This window comes from Nerophis ophidion, linkage group LG11, assembly GCF_033978795.1.
Source record: "Nerophis ophidion isolate RoL-2023_Sa linkage group LG11, RoL_Noph_v1.0, whole genome shotgun sequence".
Classification (NCBI taxonomy): domain Eukaryota; kingdom Metazoa; phylum Chordata; class Actinopteri; order Syngnathiformes; family Syngnathidae; genus Nerophis; species Nerophis ophidion.
In genome coordinates, this window is record NC_084621.1 from 50,598,905 (window position 1) to 50,616,926 (window position 18,022).

The 18,022-nt window shown below is 41.8% G+C and overlaps 1 protein-coding gene across 2 annotated transcripts in view; it reads left to right on the forward strand.

Moving 5' to 3' along the window:
- The window catches only part of adcy2a (adenylate cyclase 2a), a 133,835-nt gene that overhangs the window by 22,794 nt on the left and 93,019 nt on the right, over positions 1-18,022 (forward strand). For both annotated transcript variants that reach the window (XM_061916201.1, XM_061916200.1), the window contains exon 2: positions 136-333. In XM_061916201.1, the coding sequence (XP_061772185.1) occupies positions 136-333 (198 nt within the window). The remainder of the gene's footprint in view (positions 1-135; positions 334-18,022) is intronic.

Consider the following 18,022-nt stretch of genomic DNA (forward strand, 5'->3'; position numbering starts at 1 on the left):
CCACATGCATATTGATGGTCACTTCATGTAAAAGCAAATGAATTGTTGAGCTGTTATTTTGAATCTGCTGCTGAACTGCCCCATTGCATAATAAGAAAAGGTTTTATTTTCTAATCCTTGTCTTTCTTGTTCCAGAACGTTGAGGACCACATGGCCTTTGTAATCACGGTGCCCACGGCGCTGGCGATCTTCCTGGCTGTGTTTGTTTTGGTCTGCATTGAATCCATTTTCAAGAAACTCCTTCAAGTTTTCTCCCTTGTCATCTGGGCCTGCTTGGTTGCCATGGGTTACCTTTTTATGTTTTCCGGTGGGATTGTCTGTCCGTGGGACCAGGTAAGACGAACAATTTTGTGGTCAGTTTATTTTTTTTGTGTGTGCAAAAGTATGTGGCGCACTCTTGGATTTATTCATAGACAGTATAAATAACTAAACATACCTTGCGGGTTTGAAAACGAGGCCAATGTGGAAGTGCCTTAAACTTGAATTCCATTTGAATGCCCTGCAGGGAGAATTTTTGGTTGCCCAAAGAAAAGAGTTGTGGAGATTTGAGAAAGTGATAATTTGCTTTATTACGTCAGTAAAGATTTGTATGGAAGACTTAAGTGTCAATAATAGGTTTTCCAGAATTAAAGACTATGATTGACTAGCTTGTTGAACCAACATTGGCTCAACAATTGCATTAAAAATCAGTGTTTGGAATGACGCTGTTACATTATAATTTAATTAACCAACACGTAATCCAAATACTTTCTAACCAACAAGTAATCCAAATACTTTTACGTACGTTACGTTACCTAACCCGTAACCTCTCACCCCCTCTGCTCCCGGCTGCTAACTGTTAAAGACAACAGATGATTAGATTAACACGTACTACCTGTGAAATCTAATCACCTGCCAGCTGTGTCTTGCCGTCAGCACATGCCCTGCCCGACGGTGCTCGTCCTCAGTGCCATGGACAGCGGCGGTGACTTTTCCTACTGCAAGCAGACTGACTACACCTTTCCCCACAAATACATAATACAAATTATTAATAAACACAACATTTGTGGCAGCCATGTTACAAATTTGAAAATAATTGACCCGGTGCAACCCTGCTTTAGAGTAATGTTAAAAAAAAAAAGATTGTTCCATCTTGTAAGCTAAGTGTATTGTCTCCCCCTGCTGTATATTAATTATATCTGTAACATTTAATTTATTAAATGTAATAATTAATTTAGGAAAAAAAGCTTTGATTTGTATTCTGCTGTTTCAATTAATTGTTTAATTAGTGAAATTAATACAAAATTATAACATATAGATCACATGCAGTGACGGAACTTTAATTATCAGGACATTTTTTCTACACAGCAGCTGCCTGAGAATACATGAGAGCAGTGGTGTGTGGGTAATGTGATTTGTGTGGCGGAAAACAGCGGAGAGTTGTTTTTGATTTATTCTTTTTTTAAACGCACACATGTGAAAAGCAAAACTTAAATGTTGATGATGTGAATTCATTAGAAAAAAGAATGAAGGTGATGGCAAGTAGAAAAATATTTATTTCAACTGTTTTCCCTGGAATATGCATTGAGGCTATAACCACGCGTCACAGCTTCAATCCCGATTAATGAAACAAACTAACTAATAATCCATAACTGCGGCCCTATTATTAATGCTATGTTTCTGCGGGGAAAAAAACCCAACAAAAATCCTTGGTTTGGCAAGACATGATTGGAAAGACTAAATGCAACGATTACGCATTGGAAAATAAGCTTAGCAAATACATCACTTATTCAATATAAATTTCTCTAAACAGTAAAGAAAATGTACTTAATAACCTTAGAGAATAACCTGCATCAATACAGTTTTGCAAAAATTGTTGTAACCATTTTGCTTGCAGCACAGTCACTTCACTTACTGTTTTTTGTAGTTTCTTGTTCAGTCTGTAGCTCTAGTCATTGATGTGCTGTGATGAGAGTTTTATTTATGGACTATACTGGTATTGTATTATGTGGCAACATTGCAATTGAACGTGGCAAGATCATACCCCTGCCTTCAAATATATCTCCTTTCAATGGAACTTGCAGAGCCCATTAAATGGTTAGCTTATACAAATAACACTCATTCACTGGTACCTAGAAATACAGCACTAAAGTCTAATGTGGACTCATTTGTCACAAAGCAGCATCTCGAGGTGCACTGATGCCCACGTCATTCTATTCATCTCGTTCTTCCACTCACTGAAAATGTCAGGCCATTACACCATTCGCGCACTGTGACTGCAGAATCTTAACCACGTTAATTAACATTTATCTGGAGAGATAGAATTGTTGACTCACACTCTCGGCTTGATGTCCCTACACTTCCCACTGAGCTCCTTGAATGCATATGTTACTTTTTTACAGCGATTATTTGTGGTTCCGTTGAAGACCTTGTTCATTAAAAGAAATGCACTACAAGAGCATACACACTATATTGAAAAACCACCCCACACCATAATTCCTCCTCCACCAAATTTCACACTTGCCACAATGCCGTCCGAAATGTAGCTTTCTCCTGGCAACCTCCAAACCCAGACACGTCCATCAGATTGCCAGATGGAAAAGCGTGACTCATCAGTCCAGAGAACGCGTCTTCACTGCTCTGAAGTCCAGTGGCGACGTGCTTTACACCACTGCATCCGACGCTTTGCAAAGGATTTGTTGATGTAGGGCTTAGAAGGAGCTGCTCGGCCATGGAAATCCTTTCCATGAAGCTCTCTGTGTACTGTACGTGGGCTAATTGGAATGTCACATGAAGTTTGGAGCTCTGTAGCAACTGACTGTGCAGAAAGTATTTGCACTATGCGCTTCAGCATCCGCTGACCATTCTCGGTCAGTTTACATGGCCTAACACTTGGTGGCTGACTTGCTGTTGTTCCTAAACTCTTCACTTTTCTTACAATGAAGTTGACTTTGGAATATTTAGGAGCTAGGAAATTTCATGACTGGCTTTGTTACACAGGTAGCATCCTATAACAGTTCCACACTGGAAATCACAAATGTTTGTAGAAACAGTCTCCATGCCTAAGTGATTTTATACACCGTGCCATGTGATTAAAGCACCTGATGCTCATCATTTAGATGGGTGGTCAAATACTTTTGGCAATATAGAGTATATATGTACAGTACAGTATATATATGTGTATATATATATATATATATATATATATATATATATATATATATATATATATATATATATATATATATATATGTATATATATACATGTGTATATATATATATATATATATATATATATATATTAGGGCTGTGAATCTTTGGGTGTCCCACGATTCGATTCAATATCGATTCTTGGGGTCACGATTCGATAATATATCGTTTTTTTGATTCGATTCGATTTGATTCTCGATTCAAAAACGATATTTTTCTGATTCAAAACGATTCTGTATTCATTCAATACATAGGATTTCAGCAGGATCTACCCCAGTCTGCTGACATGCTAGCAGAGTAGTACATTTAGTTTTAAAAAAAGCTTTTATAATTGTAAAGAACAATGTTTTATCAACTGATTGCAATAATGTAAATTTGTTTTTACTATTGAACGAACCAAAAATATGACTTATTTTATCTTTGTGAAAACATTGGACACAGTGTGTTGTCAAGGTTATGAGATGCGAAGCAAGTGTAAGCCACTTTAACACTATTGTTCTTTTTTTAATATTTTTATAAATGTGTAATGATAATGTCAATGAGGGATTTTTAATCACTGCTATGATGAAATTATAACTAATATTGATACTGTTGTTGATAATATTCATTTTTGTTTCAATACTTTTGGTTTGTTCTGTGTCGTGTTTGTCTCCTCTCAATTGTTCTGTTTATTGCAGTTCTGAGTGTTGACGGGTCAGGTTTGGTTTTGGAATTGGATTGCATTGTTATGGTATTGCTGTGTAGTGGTTTGTTGGATTGATTAAAAAAAAAAATAATAATAATAATTAAAAAAAAATAATCGATTTTTTTTTCTCCTCTCTGAGCTGCTACCTTACCGTGGTAGAGGAGTTTGCGTGTCCCGATGATCCTAGGAGCTATGTTGTCTGGGGGCTTTCATGCCCCCTGGTAGGGTCTCCCAAGGCAAACAGGTCCTAGGTGAGTGATCAGACAAAGAGCAGCTCAAAGACTTCTATGGAATTACAACAAAATGAACTCAGATTTCCCTCGCCCGGACGCGGGTCACCGGGGCCCCGCTCTGGAGCCAGGCCCGGAGTTGGGACACGATGGCGAGCGCCTGGTGGCCGGGCCTGTCCCCATGGGGCCCGGCCGGGCACAGCCCGAAGAGGCAACGTGGGTCATCCCTCCAATGGGCTCACCACTCATAGGAGGGGCCATAGAGGTCGGGTGCATTGTGAGCTGGGCGGCAGCCGAAGGCAGGGCACTTGGCGGTCCGATCCTCGGCTACAGAAGCTAGCTCTTGGGACGTGGAACGTCACCTCACTGGGGGGGAAGGAGCCTGAGCTAGTCCGCGAAGTAGAGAAGTTCCGGCTGGATATAGTCGGACTCACCTCGACGCACAGCAAGGGCTCTAGAACCAGTTCTCTCGAGAGGGACTGGACCCTCTTCCACTCTGGCGTTGCCGGCAGTGAGAGGCGACGGGCTGGGGTGGCAATTCTCGTTGCCCCCCGGCTCAAAGCCTGCACGTTTGAGTTCAACCCGGTGGACGAGAGGGTAGCTTCCCTTCGCCTTCGGGTGGGGGGACGGGTCCTGACAGTTGTTTGTGCTTACGCACCAAACAGCAGTTCAGAATACCCACCCTTTTTGGGAACGCTCGAGGGAGTACTGGAAAGTGCTCCCCCGGGTGATTCCCTTGTCCTACTGGGGGACTTCAACGCTCATGGTGGCAATGACAGTGAAACCTGGAGAGGCGTGATTGGGAAGAATGGTCGCCCGGATCTAAACCCGAGTGGTGTTTTGTTATTGGACTTTTGTGCTCGTCACGGATTGTCCATAACGAACACAATGTTCAAACATAAGGGTGTCCATATGTGCACTTGGCACCAGGACACCCTAGGCCGCAGTTCCATGATCGACTTTGTAGTTGTGTCATCGGATTTGCGGCCTTATGTTTTGGACACTCGGGTGAAGAGAGGGGCGGAGCTTTCTACCGATCACCACCTGGTGGTGAGTTGGCTGCGATGGTGGGGGAGGATGCCGGACAGACCTGGCAGGCCCAAACGCATTGTGAGGGTCTGCTGGGAATGTCTGGCAGAGTCTCCTGTCAGAGAGAGTTTCAATTCACACCTCCGGGAGAACTTCGAACATGTCACGAGGGAGGTGCGGGACATTGAGTCCGAGTGGACCATGTTCCGAACCTCTATTGCGTAGGCGGCTGATTGGAGCTGTGGCCGCAAGGTTGTTGGTGCCTGTCGTGGCGGTAATCCCAGAACCCATTGGTGGACACCAGCAGTGAGGGATGCCGTCAAGCTGAAGAAGGAGTCCTATCGGGTTCTTTTGGCTCATAGGACTCCGGAGGCAGTGGACGGGTACCGACGGGCCAAGCGGTGTGCAGCTTTAGCGGTCGCGGAGTCAAAAACTCGGACATGGGAAGAGTTCGGGGAAGCCATGGAAAACGACCTCCGCACGGCTTCGAAGCGATTCTGGAACACCATACGCCGCCTCAGGAAGGGGAAACAGTGCACTATCAATACCGTGTATGGTGCGGATGGTGTTCTGCTGACTTCAACTGCGGATGTTGTGGATCGGTGGAGGGAATACTTCGAAGACCTCCTCAATCCCACCAACACGTCTTCCTTTGAGGAAGCGGTGCCTGGGGAATCTGTAGAGGACTCTCCTATTTCTTGGGCTGAGGTCGCTGAGGTAGTTAAAAAGCTCCTCGGCGGCAAGGCCCTGGGGGTGGATGAGATCCGCCCGGAGTTCCTTAAGGCTCTGGCTGTGGGGCTGTCTTGGTTGACAAGACTCTGCAGCATCGCGTGGACATCGGGGGCGGTACCTCTGGATTGGCAGACCGGGGTTGTGGTCCCTCTCTTTAAGAAGGGGGACCGGAGGGTGTGTTCCAACTATCGTGGGATCACACTCCTCAGCCTTCCCGGTAAGATTTATTCAGGTGTACTGGAGAGGAGGCTTCGCCGGATAGTCGAACCTCGGATTCAGGAGGAACAGTGTGGTTTTCGTCCTGGTCGTGGAACTGTGGACCAGCTCTACACTCTCGGCAGGGTTTTTGAGGGTGCATGGGAGTTTGCCCAACCAGTCTACATGTGCTTTGTGGACTAGGAGAAGGCATTCGACCGTGTCCCTCGGGAAGTCCTGTGGGGAGTGCTCAGAGAGTATGGGGTACCAGACTGTCTTATTGTGGCAGTCCGCTCCCTGTATGATCAGTGCCAGAGCTTGGTCCGCATTGCTGGCAGTAAGTCGGACACGTTTCCAGTGAGGGTTGGACTCCGCCAAGGCTGTCCTTTGTCACAGATTCTGTTCATAACTTTTATGGACAGAATTTCTAGGCACAGCCAAGGCGTTGAGGGGATCCGGTTTGGTGGCCACGGGATTAGGTCTCTGCTTTTTGCAGATGATGTGGTCTGATGGCTTCACCTGACCGGGATCTTCAGCTCTCACTGGATCGGTTCGCAGCCGAGTGTGAAGCGACCGGAATGAGAATCAGCACCTCCAAGTCCGAGTCCATGGTTCTCGCCCGGAAAAGGGTGGGGTGCCATCTCCGGGTTGGGGAGGAGACCCTGCCCCAAGTGGAGGAGTTCAAGTACCTAGGAGTCTTGTTTACGAGTGGGGGAAGAGTGGATTGTGAGATCGACAGGCGGATCGGTGCGGCGTCTTCAGTAATGCGGACGTTGTATCTCTCCGTTGTGGTGAAGAAGGGGCTGAGCCGGAAGGCAAAGCTCTCAATTTACCGGTCGATCTACGTTCCCATCCTCACCTATGGTCATGAGCTTTGGGTCATGACCGAAAGGATAAGATCACGGGTACAAGTGGCCGAAATGAGTTTCCTGCGCCGTGTGGTGGGGCTCTCCCTTAGAGATAGGGTGAGAAGCTATGCCATCCGGGAGGAACTCAAAGTAAAGCCGCTGCTCCTCCACATCGAGAGGAGCCAGATGAGGTGGTTCGGGCATCTGGTCAGGATGCCACCCGAACGCCTCCCTAGGGATGTGTTTAGGGCACGTCCAGCTGGTAGGAGGCCACGGGGAGGACCCAGGACACGTTGGGAAGACTATGTCTCCCGGCTGGCCTGGGAACGCCTCGGGATCCCCCGGGAAGAGCTAGACGAAGTGGCTGGAGATAGGGAAGTCTGGGCTTCCCTGCTTAGGCTGTTGCCCCCGCGACCCGACCTCGGATAAGCGGAAGATGATGGATGGATGGATGGATAATCGATTTTTTAAAAATGAGAATCGATTCTGAATCGCACAACGTAAACGATTCGATTCGTATTTGAATCGATTTTTTCCCACACCCCTAATATATATATATATATATATATATATATATATATATATATATATATATATGTGTGTGTGTGTGTGTATGTATGTATGCATATATATATATATATATATATATATAGATACATACATACTGTATATATATATATACACATTATAACAGAGGCATTCTCATGACATATGTGGGTTTTTTTCCAAATGTACTAGGTTTGTCAAAAAACTGACGATTCATGCACTTTTACACATTTTTAAATTGAAATGAACACAATCATATAGTTCCCGTATTTGTGTTCATAACCAACTTTATCGGTGAAATGATCTATATTGCAAGATATTTATCACTGTGAGATCCCAAACTCGCTGATGCCTTTCCCATCGGCATGGTCCAAGGTTTGGTTTGTATAAATTGGAGGTTCCATTTTCCAACCTGAAATCAATTGGATGCTTATCCGCTCCTGACAAAGCCCCCTCTGTTTGCTGATACTAGGGAGAAGGGCTTATCTGTGTGGTCCAGCCTCGACCCCTTACAGAGAATTGTCTACATTCTCCTCATTTCCTTCCCCATCCTTTAGCCATCTCTTCCCCTAAGAAAAACATGACACATTTATGTCCAAACTTTTTGAGTTACTGCTAGCGCTGTCTATTAAAGCTGTCTTGGACAAAATAATTTCATAGTCGATTTGTTTAATTTTAACCATCTTCATATTAATTAGGGGTCGGACCTAATAAGTTTACTTCTTCCCACTCCCTTTTGAGCCAATATTGACATCTACAAAAGATTAGTCACATGTAATGTTTACAATGTAGGTGTAAATATAATGTATATATATATTGCTTTTGTATTTTATGTCATTCTTTTGTTTTGTTTGCATGGCTCAAAATAAACCATTCATTCATCGTCGATGATCAGTCAAATATATGCTTGTTTTTTGTTTTTTTTGTTTATAGAACAAAATAAACAGATAATGGGGATATGTAGTAATGTATACTGACTGGTCACTAGGTGTAAGTAACGTCACATGGATGTCAGAGCCGTTTATAGAGAGAGTATGGCCAACTAAACAACAGGCGCCATGACTGCTACCAAGGAAGTGTGACTGTGCCCGGATGCCGTCGATTAGATTTTAGTTTTTGTGATGAAAAAAAACAAAACAGTATATGTCTAAATATAGTTCTAAACGTACTCCCACCCATAAACGTACAAAAAAAAATGCTTTTATTTCGTGAAAGTAGAATTTTGCGGCCGTATTTGACACCCTCTGCTGCTACATTACTGCAGTGACAAGCAGCAACTCTAACACACACTTGACTCCGCAATAAACATCCATCCATCCATCCATTTCCTACCGCTTATTCCCTTTTGGGGTCGCGGGGGGGGCGCTGGCGCCTATCTCAGCTACAATCGGGCGGAAGGCGGGGTACACCCTGGACAAGTCACCACCACATCGCAGGGCTCCGCAATAAACATAAAAATAAAACACACAGAACGACCAGAAAAATTTCTTGTTATCCTCATTTTGACAAAATCTTCTTTAGCTTTGGACTAACAATCACAGAGAAATTGGGAGTTTTGTGTGAAATATGTCAATTGTGGTGGCTGCCTCCAATGTTATTTGGAATGACTGAATGTATCACTCATGATGCATTACTCTTTCTTTTTTCTAACATGGTAAATGAATAAAATTACTTATGTAGTTTTTTCCCCATATTTCTGCACAATAACTTAGTTATGGTAAAACTGGCAAGCAGGAGAGAATATGGAGAGATTTTGTTGTATATTTTTCAATGAGATTTCCAGTTAATTTTAACATCTCTTATTACACCCTATAAATTATTGACAGTTTATTAAACAAAACATATATTATTATTATTTATGAATTTAAATAGGCTCCAGCACACCCCCTCACTCCAAAAGGGACGAGCGGTAGAAAATGGATGAACGGATGGATAGTCACAATGTATTTATTTTAGCACTGCATAATTAAATAAATATTGCGTCAGTCCCTTCTTTTGCATTATGTTTGATTAGTATTTATTTTTTAATCAGCCTCACCCGAGCCTTGATAAAACTATTTGTGATAAACATATGGTTTCATATCATTTGACAAAGTTAATTTTGTTAAACTGTAAGTAGGTTAGATATAATTATTGAATACAATTAAAATCAGGAGTAAAAATAAATAATTCAGTGTTAATATTTGAGGGTGTTCTAGGCCTTTCTGCAGTGAAAAGGTTGGCCCCAGAGGTCAAAAAGGTTAAGAACCCCTGCTCTAGTACATATACGTGAATATTTACAAGTTAATTAAATGTAATGACAAAATGTATAGTCTTACATCACAGTGAACAAAAAAAAGATCTCATTTGTGACTTTTTCCACCTTAAAAAAGGCTAAACCACAATTTGTGAGGACATCAAACTTGACTAAATAGAGGAAGTAAATGTCTGAACAAACTTTCCATATGTGAACCTGCGGAAGGATCATTTGGAAAGCTACAACTCCACCGTGTCCAAATTCTGGCGATCAGTCCCACTGGGGCCGACGGTAGGATTTGGCCAGTCAGAAACGCCTGGGTCAGCGAGCTTTGTGTCTGATAGCAACACGTATCGACGACTCTCAGTCAAATCCCCCATGTTAAAACATCCTCCTAAGACTATCAGCAAAATAGTGTTGACAAATAGACAAATGTATTTAATCTTAGAGATGTGGGAGGTCAAAACATGCAAAGCGGCAAAAGCTCTCAGGAAGGCTGAAGTGACAGCTGAGACTAAGAGTTATCTCTTACTCTCTAAAAACTTTTTGTCTGCCTACAAAAGTACCATGTTATTATTTGAAGAAGGCATGATGAACGGGATGAATTTATCCTGCCAACACACCTTATGTACGCAAGGGCCTCAACAGGTATTACCTCGCCTCCCTTGCAGAGGGGAAATAAATCAATTCACAACCAGAAAAGTACTCAAAAAGTGCAGATTTCCGCCAAGTCCTACTTCCCAGTAGGAAAAACGTCTTGAATCCATGGCTCACCCCCAAAATGTAATCATTTGTTTCTTATCCCAGTTTTAACATTTCCTGAATGTTTAATCAAAATGTGCACATAACTAAAGTGGAATGAAACAGTCAGTCTACCCCAGGGCAGCTGTGGCTACTGATGTACCTTACCACCACCAGGTGTGAATGAATGTTGAGTCCCACTTCTCTGTGAGCGCTTTTAGTGTTTAGAAAAGCGCGATATAAATCTAAGTTAATTTATTTTTTTTGTCAGTCATCCTCTATGTTTTTGTAAGTGGAGACGGAGACAGAACTCTCATTTGAAGCTTGTAAGCTTGTGTAGTAGAATGATCTGGATCGGCCCCAAAATTGTAATTACTTGTTCCCTATGTAATTGTATGAAAGTTTGATGAAAATCTGCCCTAAATTTGAAGCTCTTAACAAATAAAACCCAAAACCCAAAACCAGTAAAGTTGTCACGTTGTGTAATTTGTTAATGAAAACCAAATACAATGATTTGCAAATCCTTTTCAACTTATATTCAATGAAATATTTACTTAGAATTTAATAGCAGCAACACTTTGCAAAAAATGTTTACTACTGTGTTACATGGCCTTTCCTTTTAACGACACTCAGTAAACATTTGGGAACTGAGAAGACCAATTTTTGAAGCTTTTCAGGTGGAATTCCATCCCATTCTTGCTTGATGTACTGCTTAAGTTGCTGGCTTTTTAACCTTGCGTCCATAACAATCCGTATTGTTCTTTTCCTCTTTTGTCCGAAGGGACACGACGTCCACAGTCTCGAAAAACTATTCGAAATGTGGACTCGTCAGAACACAGAACACTTTTTCACTTTGCATCAGTCCATCTTACAAACTGTAGAAGCCGGCAGCGTTTCTGGGTGTTGTTGGTAAATGGCGTTTGCTTTGTATAGTAGAGTTTTAACTTGCACTTACAGATGTAGCGATGAACTGTAGTTACTGACAGTGGTTTTCTGAAGTGTTCCTGAGCCCATGTGGTGATATCCTTTACACACTGATGTTGCTTTTTGATGCAGTACTGCTTGAGGGATTGGAGGTCCGTAATATCATCGCTTACGTGCAGTGATTTCTCTAGATCCTCTGAACCTTTTGATGATATTACAGAGGGTAGATGGTGAAATCCCTAAGTTCCTTGCAATAGCTCGTTGAGAAATGTTTTTCTTAAACTGTTCGAGAATTTGCTCACACATTTGTTCACAAAGTGGTCACCCTCCCCCCATCCTTGTTTGTGAATTACTGAGCATTCCATGGAAGCTGCTTTTATACCCAATCATGGCACCCACCTGTTCCCAATTAGCCTGATCACCTGTGGGATGTTCCAAATACGTTTTTGATGAGCATTCCTCAACTTTCTCAGTCTTTTTTGCCACTTGTGCCAGCTTTTTTGCAGGCATCAAACTACAAATAAGCTAATATTTGCAAAAAAAACTGTTTTCCATTTCGAAGGTTAAGTGTCTTATCTATGCAGTCTATTCAATTGAACATAGGTTTAAAAGGGTTTGCCAACTTCACAGGTTTTGGGGTTTGTAGTCAAATTGTTCGGGATCTTTTATCAAACAAGATGTGAATACAACGGCCAATAGACTTGCTTGTTTGTATGCATAATTCCTCTCTTTCTAATACTATCCATCCATCCATTTCCTACCGCTTATTCCCTTTGGGGTCGTGGGGGGCGCTGGTGCCTATATCAGCTACAATCGGGCGGAAGGCGGGGTAGACCCTGGACAAATCGCCATTTCATCGCAGTCTTTCTAATCCTCTCACAATAAATAACATGAATGTAAGAAACGTCACCTGCAGTACCCAGTCTATAGTAATCATTCCATGGTCACACTGCTCGATTTTTGTTGTTGTTGAAAAGTTACTGAATTGATTTCAACTCACTGAAGCATTTTAGATCCTATCTTTCTAAAAAACTAAGATCATCCGGTGGTATAGCTCGGTTGGTAGAGTGGTCATGCCAGCAACTTGAGGGTTGCAGGTTCGATTCCCGCTTCCGCCATCCTAGTCACTGCCGTTGTGTCCTTGGGCAAGACACTTTACCCACCTGCTCCCAGTGCCACCCACACTGGTTTAAATGTAACTTAGATATTGGGTTTCACTATGTAAAGCGCTTTGAGTCACTAGAGAAAAGCGCTACATAAATATAATTCACTTCACTTCACATCCACCATCGTATCGACAACCACCAATATCACATGGAAACATTTTTAAAACGATTAATTACACCAATACAAATAATATATTACGAGAATCATGTTGAATAGAGAATTGATTTGGAATCGCATCATCACCCCGGAAATCGGAATCAAATTGTGAGGATCCTAAAGATTCCCACCTTTCATAAAAAATGTTTACCCCAAATTCAGACCTCTGATAAAATAAATATACAAAATTCCAATGTCCTTTGCAGAAAACGCTGGTCCTCACAATACACAAAATAAGAATACTAGTAAATAAAGAGGTCCGGCCCCGTGGTTCTTCGCTCTCTCGAAATGTGGCTCCCAAAACAAATTATTGGAATAGTCCTGCTTAAAAGGCTGTGGGGGCTACTTTGATATATTTCATACATCGAAGATGCTAAAACGAATCCACTGTCGGTCAATCAATTATAATCTATACAAACAAACCATTGTCTTTTTAGCTTTGTGTTTTAGGTAACAAAGCAAATTCAAGTAATATATAATAATACATCTCATTAATAATTTGATTAATTAGTTTTGCCCAGTCAATTTAAAAATAAGTCCATCAGAGCGATCATGTGCTGCCAGATTTGCAACACAACACATCATCATACTTGCCAACCTTGAGACCTCCGATTTCAGGAGGTGGGGAGTGGGGGCCGTGGTCGGGGGTGGGGCGGAGGCGTGGTTGGGGGTGTGGTTGGGGCGGGGGCCGTGGTTACGTGGGGTTGCGTATAATTCACCAACTCGAGTATTTCATATATATTTCATATATATATATACATATGTATGAGATACTTGACTTTAAGTGAATTCTAGCTATTAATATATATTTTATTATACATATAAATAAAATAGACTGTAATAAAAACACAGTTGTTCTACTAACTGTACTGTGCTTGCTGGTTACTAAAAAACAACAACTACACTTACCTTTCACTATTTGAGTAACCTTGTTCTGCCAATTGCGTATTGGCGAGCGATGTCCGAATCCGGGAACATCCTTCACGGATTTGTTTTAGACATCCGCAAATGAGAACGGGATGTTGCTTCCAGCTATCAGCACAGCCATCTTTGTCTCCGCATAAGATACACCATCGAGATACACCATCGGGTCTCAATTTTGCGAGGTGGGCCATAATACTGGGTTGTGAACGATGCTGCGCTGCGGACGCTTTGTGCTTTGCTGACTGAGCGTTCATGGCTGAGTATATCCGTTCGGCTACCGTGTTCAATGGAGAAGTCCAGCTGTTCTACAAAATTTACAGGCAACATACCCCTTCCCCTTCGAACTCTCCTGGATAAACTGAAATTCTTGTTTCCAATCGTTCTGGAATTCGCAAGCGTATTTATTCATTTTGCTCGTCGACGGTGTAATATATTGGGTTGGAGTCAATAACCAGGCAAAGTAATGAAATTACGTCTCTTTGGTGTGGGCTTCAGAACAGACATTCTATTCTATGTACAGTAGATGGCAGTATTGTCCTGTTTAAGAGGGTCACAACATTGAGTCAGGTTCTCATGGAGCTGGAATGGGCGTGGCCTCCAGCTCTGTCTGAATTTCGGGAGTTTTTCGGGAGAAAATTTGTCCCGAGAGGTTTTCGGGAGAGGCGCTGAATTTCGGGAGTGTCCCGGAAAATCCGGGAGGGTTGGCAAGTATGCACATCATCATGTTATATTTTGGTCCAACAATTAACTTGAACTGGTAGCATTGATGATTTGACTTGTTGGCAGGATGGTTAAGTCTCACCAGCACCGTCTGACTTTGAAACCGGGATTATGTGGACGTTAAGGGATAGAAAAACAGAGAGAAATTCAGCATAATAAAGAGGGTCAAGTTTCTTTAATTTGCGCTGAGCTTGTTGGCTCCGCACATGACTCTGTATTTATGTGTGAGATAAACACGCCCAGAGCACTGTTAAAGTACAAGTGTTGCATAAGTTCACCCTGTCTGGTAGTGAAGTTCATATTGATTAGAGGGGGAGCAAACTAAGCACCTTTGCAATATGGCCTTTACGTCTAATAACTGGAGCATGCAATTAACATGTCTTTTCTATGTGGTGCAAATTAACAGACACTGTACAAACATGCCTTGTTAAATCAAACCTTTAAGCGGATCACATCCAGACTATGTGGACTAAAAGCCTGATGTAATCTGACACTCCATCTCCATAATTTATTTTATGAACCCACTTTGGCATTATCGAGGGTTTGATTCATGGCCTGGGAGCAGGATGAAAAAGCCTTGACAACGTAATTGTCAGTGAGAGGAGCCTCATACGCTTGCCTAAACCACAGTGAAGGAAGCTCCTCACAATTCCATTACCACATCCAACCTCAGTATGAAGGAGAAGTCAGCAGGTATATTTCACCCTGCAACCCTTTCATTATCCCCCCCCATTTCATGATCCAATTAGCAGCGTTGGATGTCAGAACATCCATTTAAGAAAAAAACATTCTGCACTCTAAGCAAATTATGCTGCGGTGCTAGATGATCCTTGGCAGGAATTAGTGACTGCCGTTAGGCATTGGGAAGTAAGTTAATTCCTTTTTTTTTCCGAAATGGGAATTACCCAACACAGTAGGTTCTACTTCACATTTACATATCAATTCATTAAATAGTTTCGGTACTGGATCTGTTTTCTTATTTTTCTTCTCCGAAACTTTATATACTTTATAAGTGAAGGAATTTGGCCTGAAATATCATTAAAAGAAAGTACAACGACAGATCGGTAACAGCATTTGCTTTTTTTTTTGCAAAACCCCACAGATTGCCACTCAACAAATTAAGCGATATGCTGAGCTAGAATCAGACTCCTGAAAGCACTACTTTCTATTCCTTGTAGTACCTGTCACATGGCCTTTACCGTTACTTTTAAGACTTTAACCTTGTTAGGTCGTCTCTTCTCCAGTTTACAAGTCATGCCAAGATTCCATCTTGTGCAACATACAAAAACACACATCATGTGGCTGACTTCTCCGCACTTTTTATATGGCGGACACTCATTAGATTCCGGTTTTCATATAGTTTCTATTTGCTCTGTCTGTTTTGTGCGTTGCCAAGGTCAGACATGTACCTCCTGCACATACAAAAAACATTGCCCAGGGTCGTGCGGCATTAGGGATCACGTTGCCCGGTTTTGTAGGCGGTGCCGACAGCCATTGTCGTGTCACAAGCCACTGCAAGTAAAACGATCGGACATTCTGTTTAGGTGTTAGAACATACTTTCACTTTAAAAAACGAGGTGTCATTTCCGGAATGGCTGGAGAAATATATGGGTACTGTGGAAGCTGTTTAGGGGTGTCAAACTTGTTTTTATTGAGGGCCACATCACAGGTATGGTCGATTATAACAGTGAATATTATATGAATAGAAATGTACAGAGTTACGCCATTTGCCGATGCATTTGATTCTTGTATTTTTTTGTGTAGAATTTGAAAAAAAAAACATTATATATTGTGGTACATAACTGTCTGCTCAGTCGCCAGAATTGTATCGAAAATGTATGATGTTTTTTTTTAACTGTAAATGTTAAAAATAAATGGTACCACTTAGTCTTCATTCAAAAAAAGGTTTGGAATGTATGTTAATATATTATTTATTGCAATATTAGAAAAATATAAAGTTACATATTTGGATGCCATGGCTTAGATAGCAGAGCTGCTGCCATCCAGAAACTTGAGAGTTTCTAGTACGACTCCTGCTTTGCCCAATCTAGTCTCCGCCCGTGTGTCCTTGGGCAAGACACTTAACCTATCCTGCTCCCAGTGTCACTAACATTAGTGTATGAATGTGAATAATCCAATCCAGTCCACTTTATTTGTATAGCACATTTAAACAACAAAAATGTTTCCAAAGTGCTGAACAAAAATATTAAATACACGATTCAAATACTATCCTTAGCTCCACCAATGATTGAATAAAAAAAAATACAAATAAATATAAAACCATATAAAAATAATATAAAAATAAATATGAATAAAAACTATTTTAAAGGGTAAAACCAATCAAAACAGTAAATAGAAATAAAAGGGTAAAAACCCAGAAGACCACACAACTCATGTAGTGTTAAAAGCCAGAGAATAAAAGTGGGTCTTAAGACGAATTTATGATCTGCTGCATGGATCATGTTCTGTTTGGTTTTTGGACTCCCTCAATTCCTGTTTTTGTGCACCCCTGGGTTTGTTTTCTGTTTCTATGGGGGCTTATTGTCTTCACCTGTCTCTGATTGGTGTTCGGGACGCTCACCTGTTTCCCGAGCACTAATCAGAACACTATTGTGTTACTATTGTGTTGGATCCGCTTTGGACTGGACACTCGCGGCTGTGTTGGATCCACTATGGATTGAACTTTCATAGTATCATGTTAGACCCGCTCGACATCCATTGCTTTCGTCCTCGCCAAGGTTCTCATAGTTATCATTGTCACCGACGTCCCACTGGGTGTGAATTTTTCCTTGCCCTTATGTGGGCCTACCGAGGATGTCGTAGTGGTTTGTGTTGTGGTTTGTGCAGCCCTTTGAGACACTAGTGATTTAGGGCTATATAAGTAAACATTGATTGATTGATTGATATTTCATCCCAACTTTGCCGATTAGTCAGTTCGGCTTCCTACTTTTCTACAAGCAACAGCTAACGACGGTTTATTTCCTGTTTTGGTATATTCCCTTCCACGCTAAGCTCCTGTTACGAGAGTGGCGTATGTGTGTGTGTAGCCCTTTAAAGGCCTACTGAAACCCACTACTACCCACCACGCAGTCTGATAGTTTATATATCAATGATGAAATTTTAACATTGCAACACATGCCAATACGGCCTTTTTAGTTTACTGAATTGCAATTTTAAATTTCCCGGGAGTTTTGTCTTAAAAACGTCGTGTAATGATGACGTGTACGCAAGACGTCACGGGTTCTTAGGAAGTATGAGCGCTACGCAAACACACAGCTAAATGATTACACAGTATTTTGGAGAACTGTGTTGCTGAATCTTTTGCAATTTTTTCAATTAATATTGGAGAAGTCACAGTAGAAAGATGGAGTTGAGAAGCTTTAGCCTTTAGCCACACAAACACACGGTGATTCCTTGTTTAAAATTCCTGGAGGTGAAAATTTACTATGGATCAGAGCGCGGTCAAGCAAACATGAAACACGACGGAATGTCAACTAGCAGGTTTCGGTGAGAAAATTGTGGTTAAAAAGTTGCTTTTTACCGGAGAAAAGCTGAGCTTGCCCCGTCCATAGCTGCCGTCGACTCCTCTGAGACACTGCGCGTCAAGACACCCGTGGACATACACCTCCGACTATCAGGTATTATCTAACTCACTAAAACACTAGCAACACAATAGAAAGATAAGGGATTTCCCAGAATT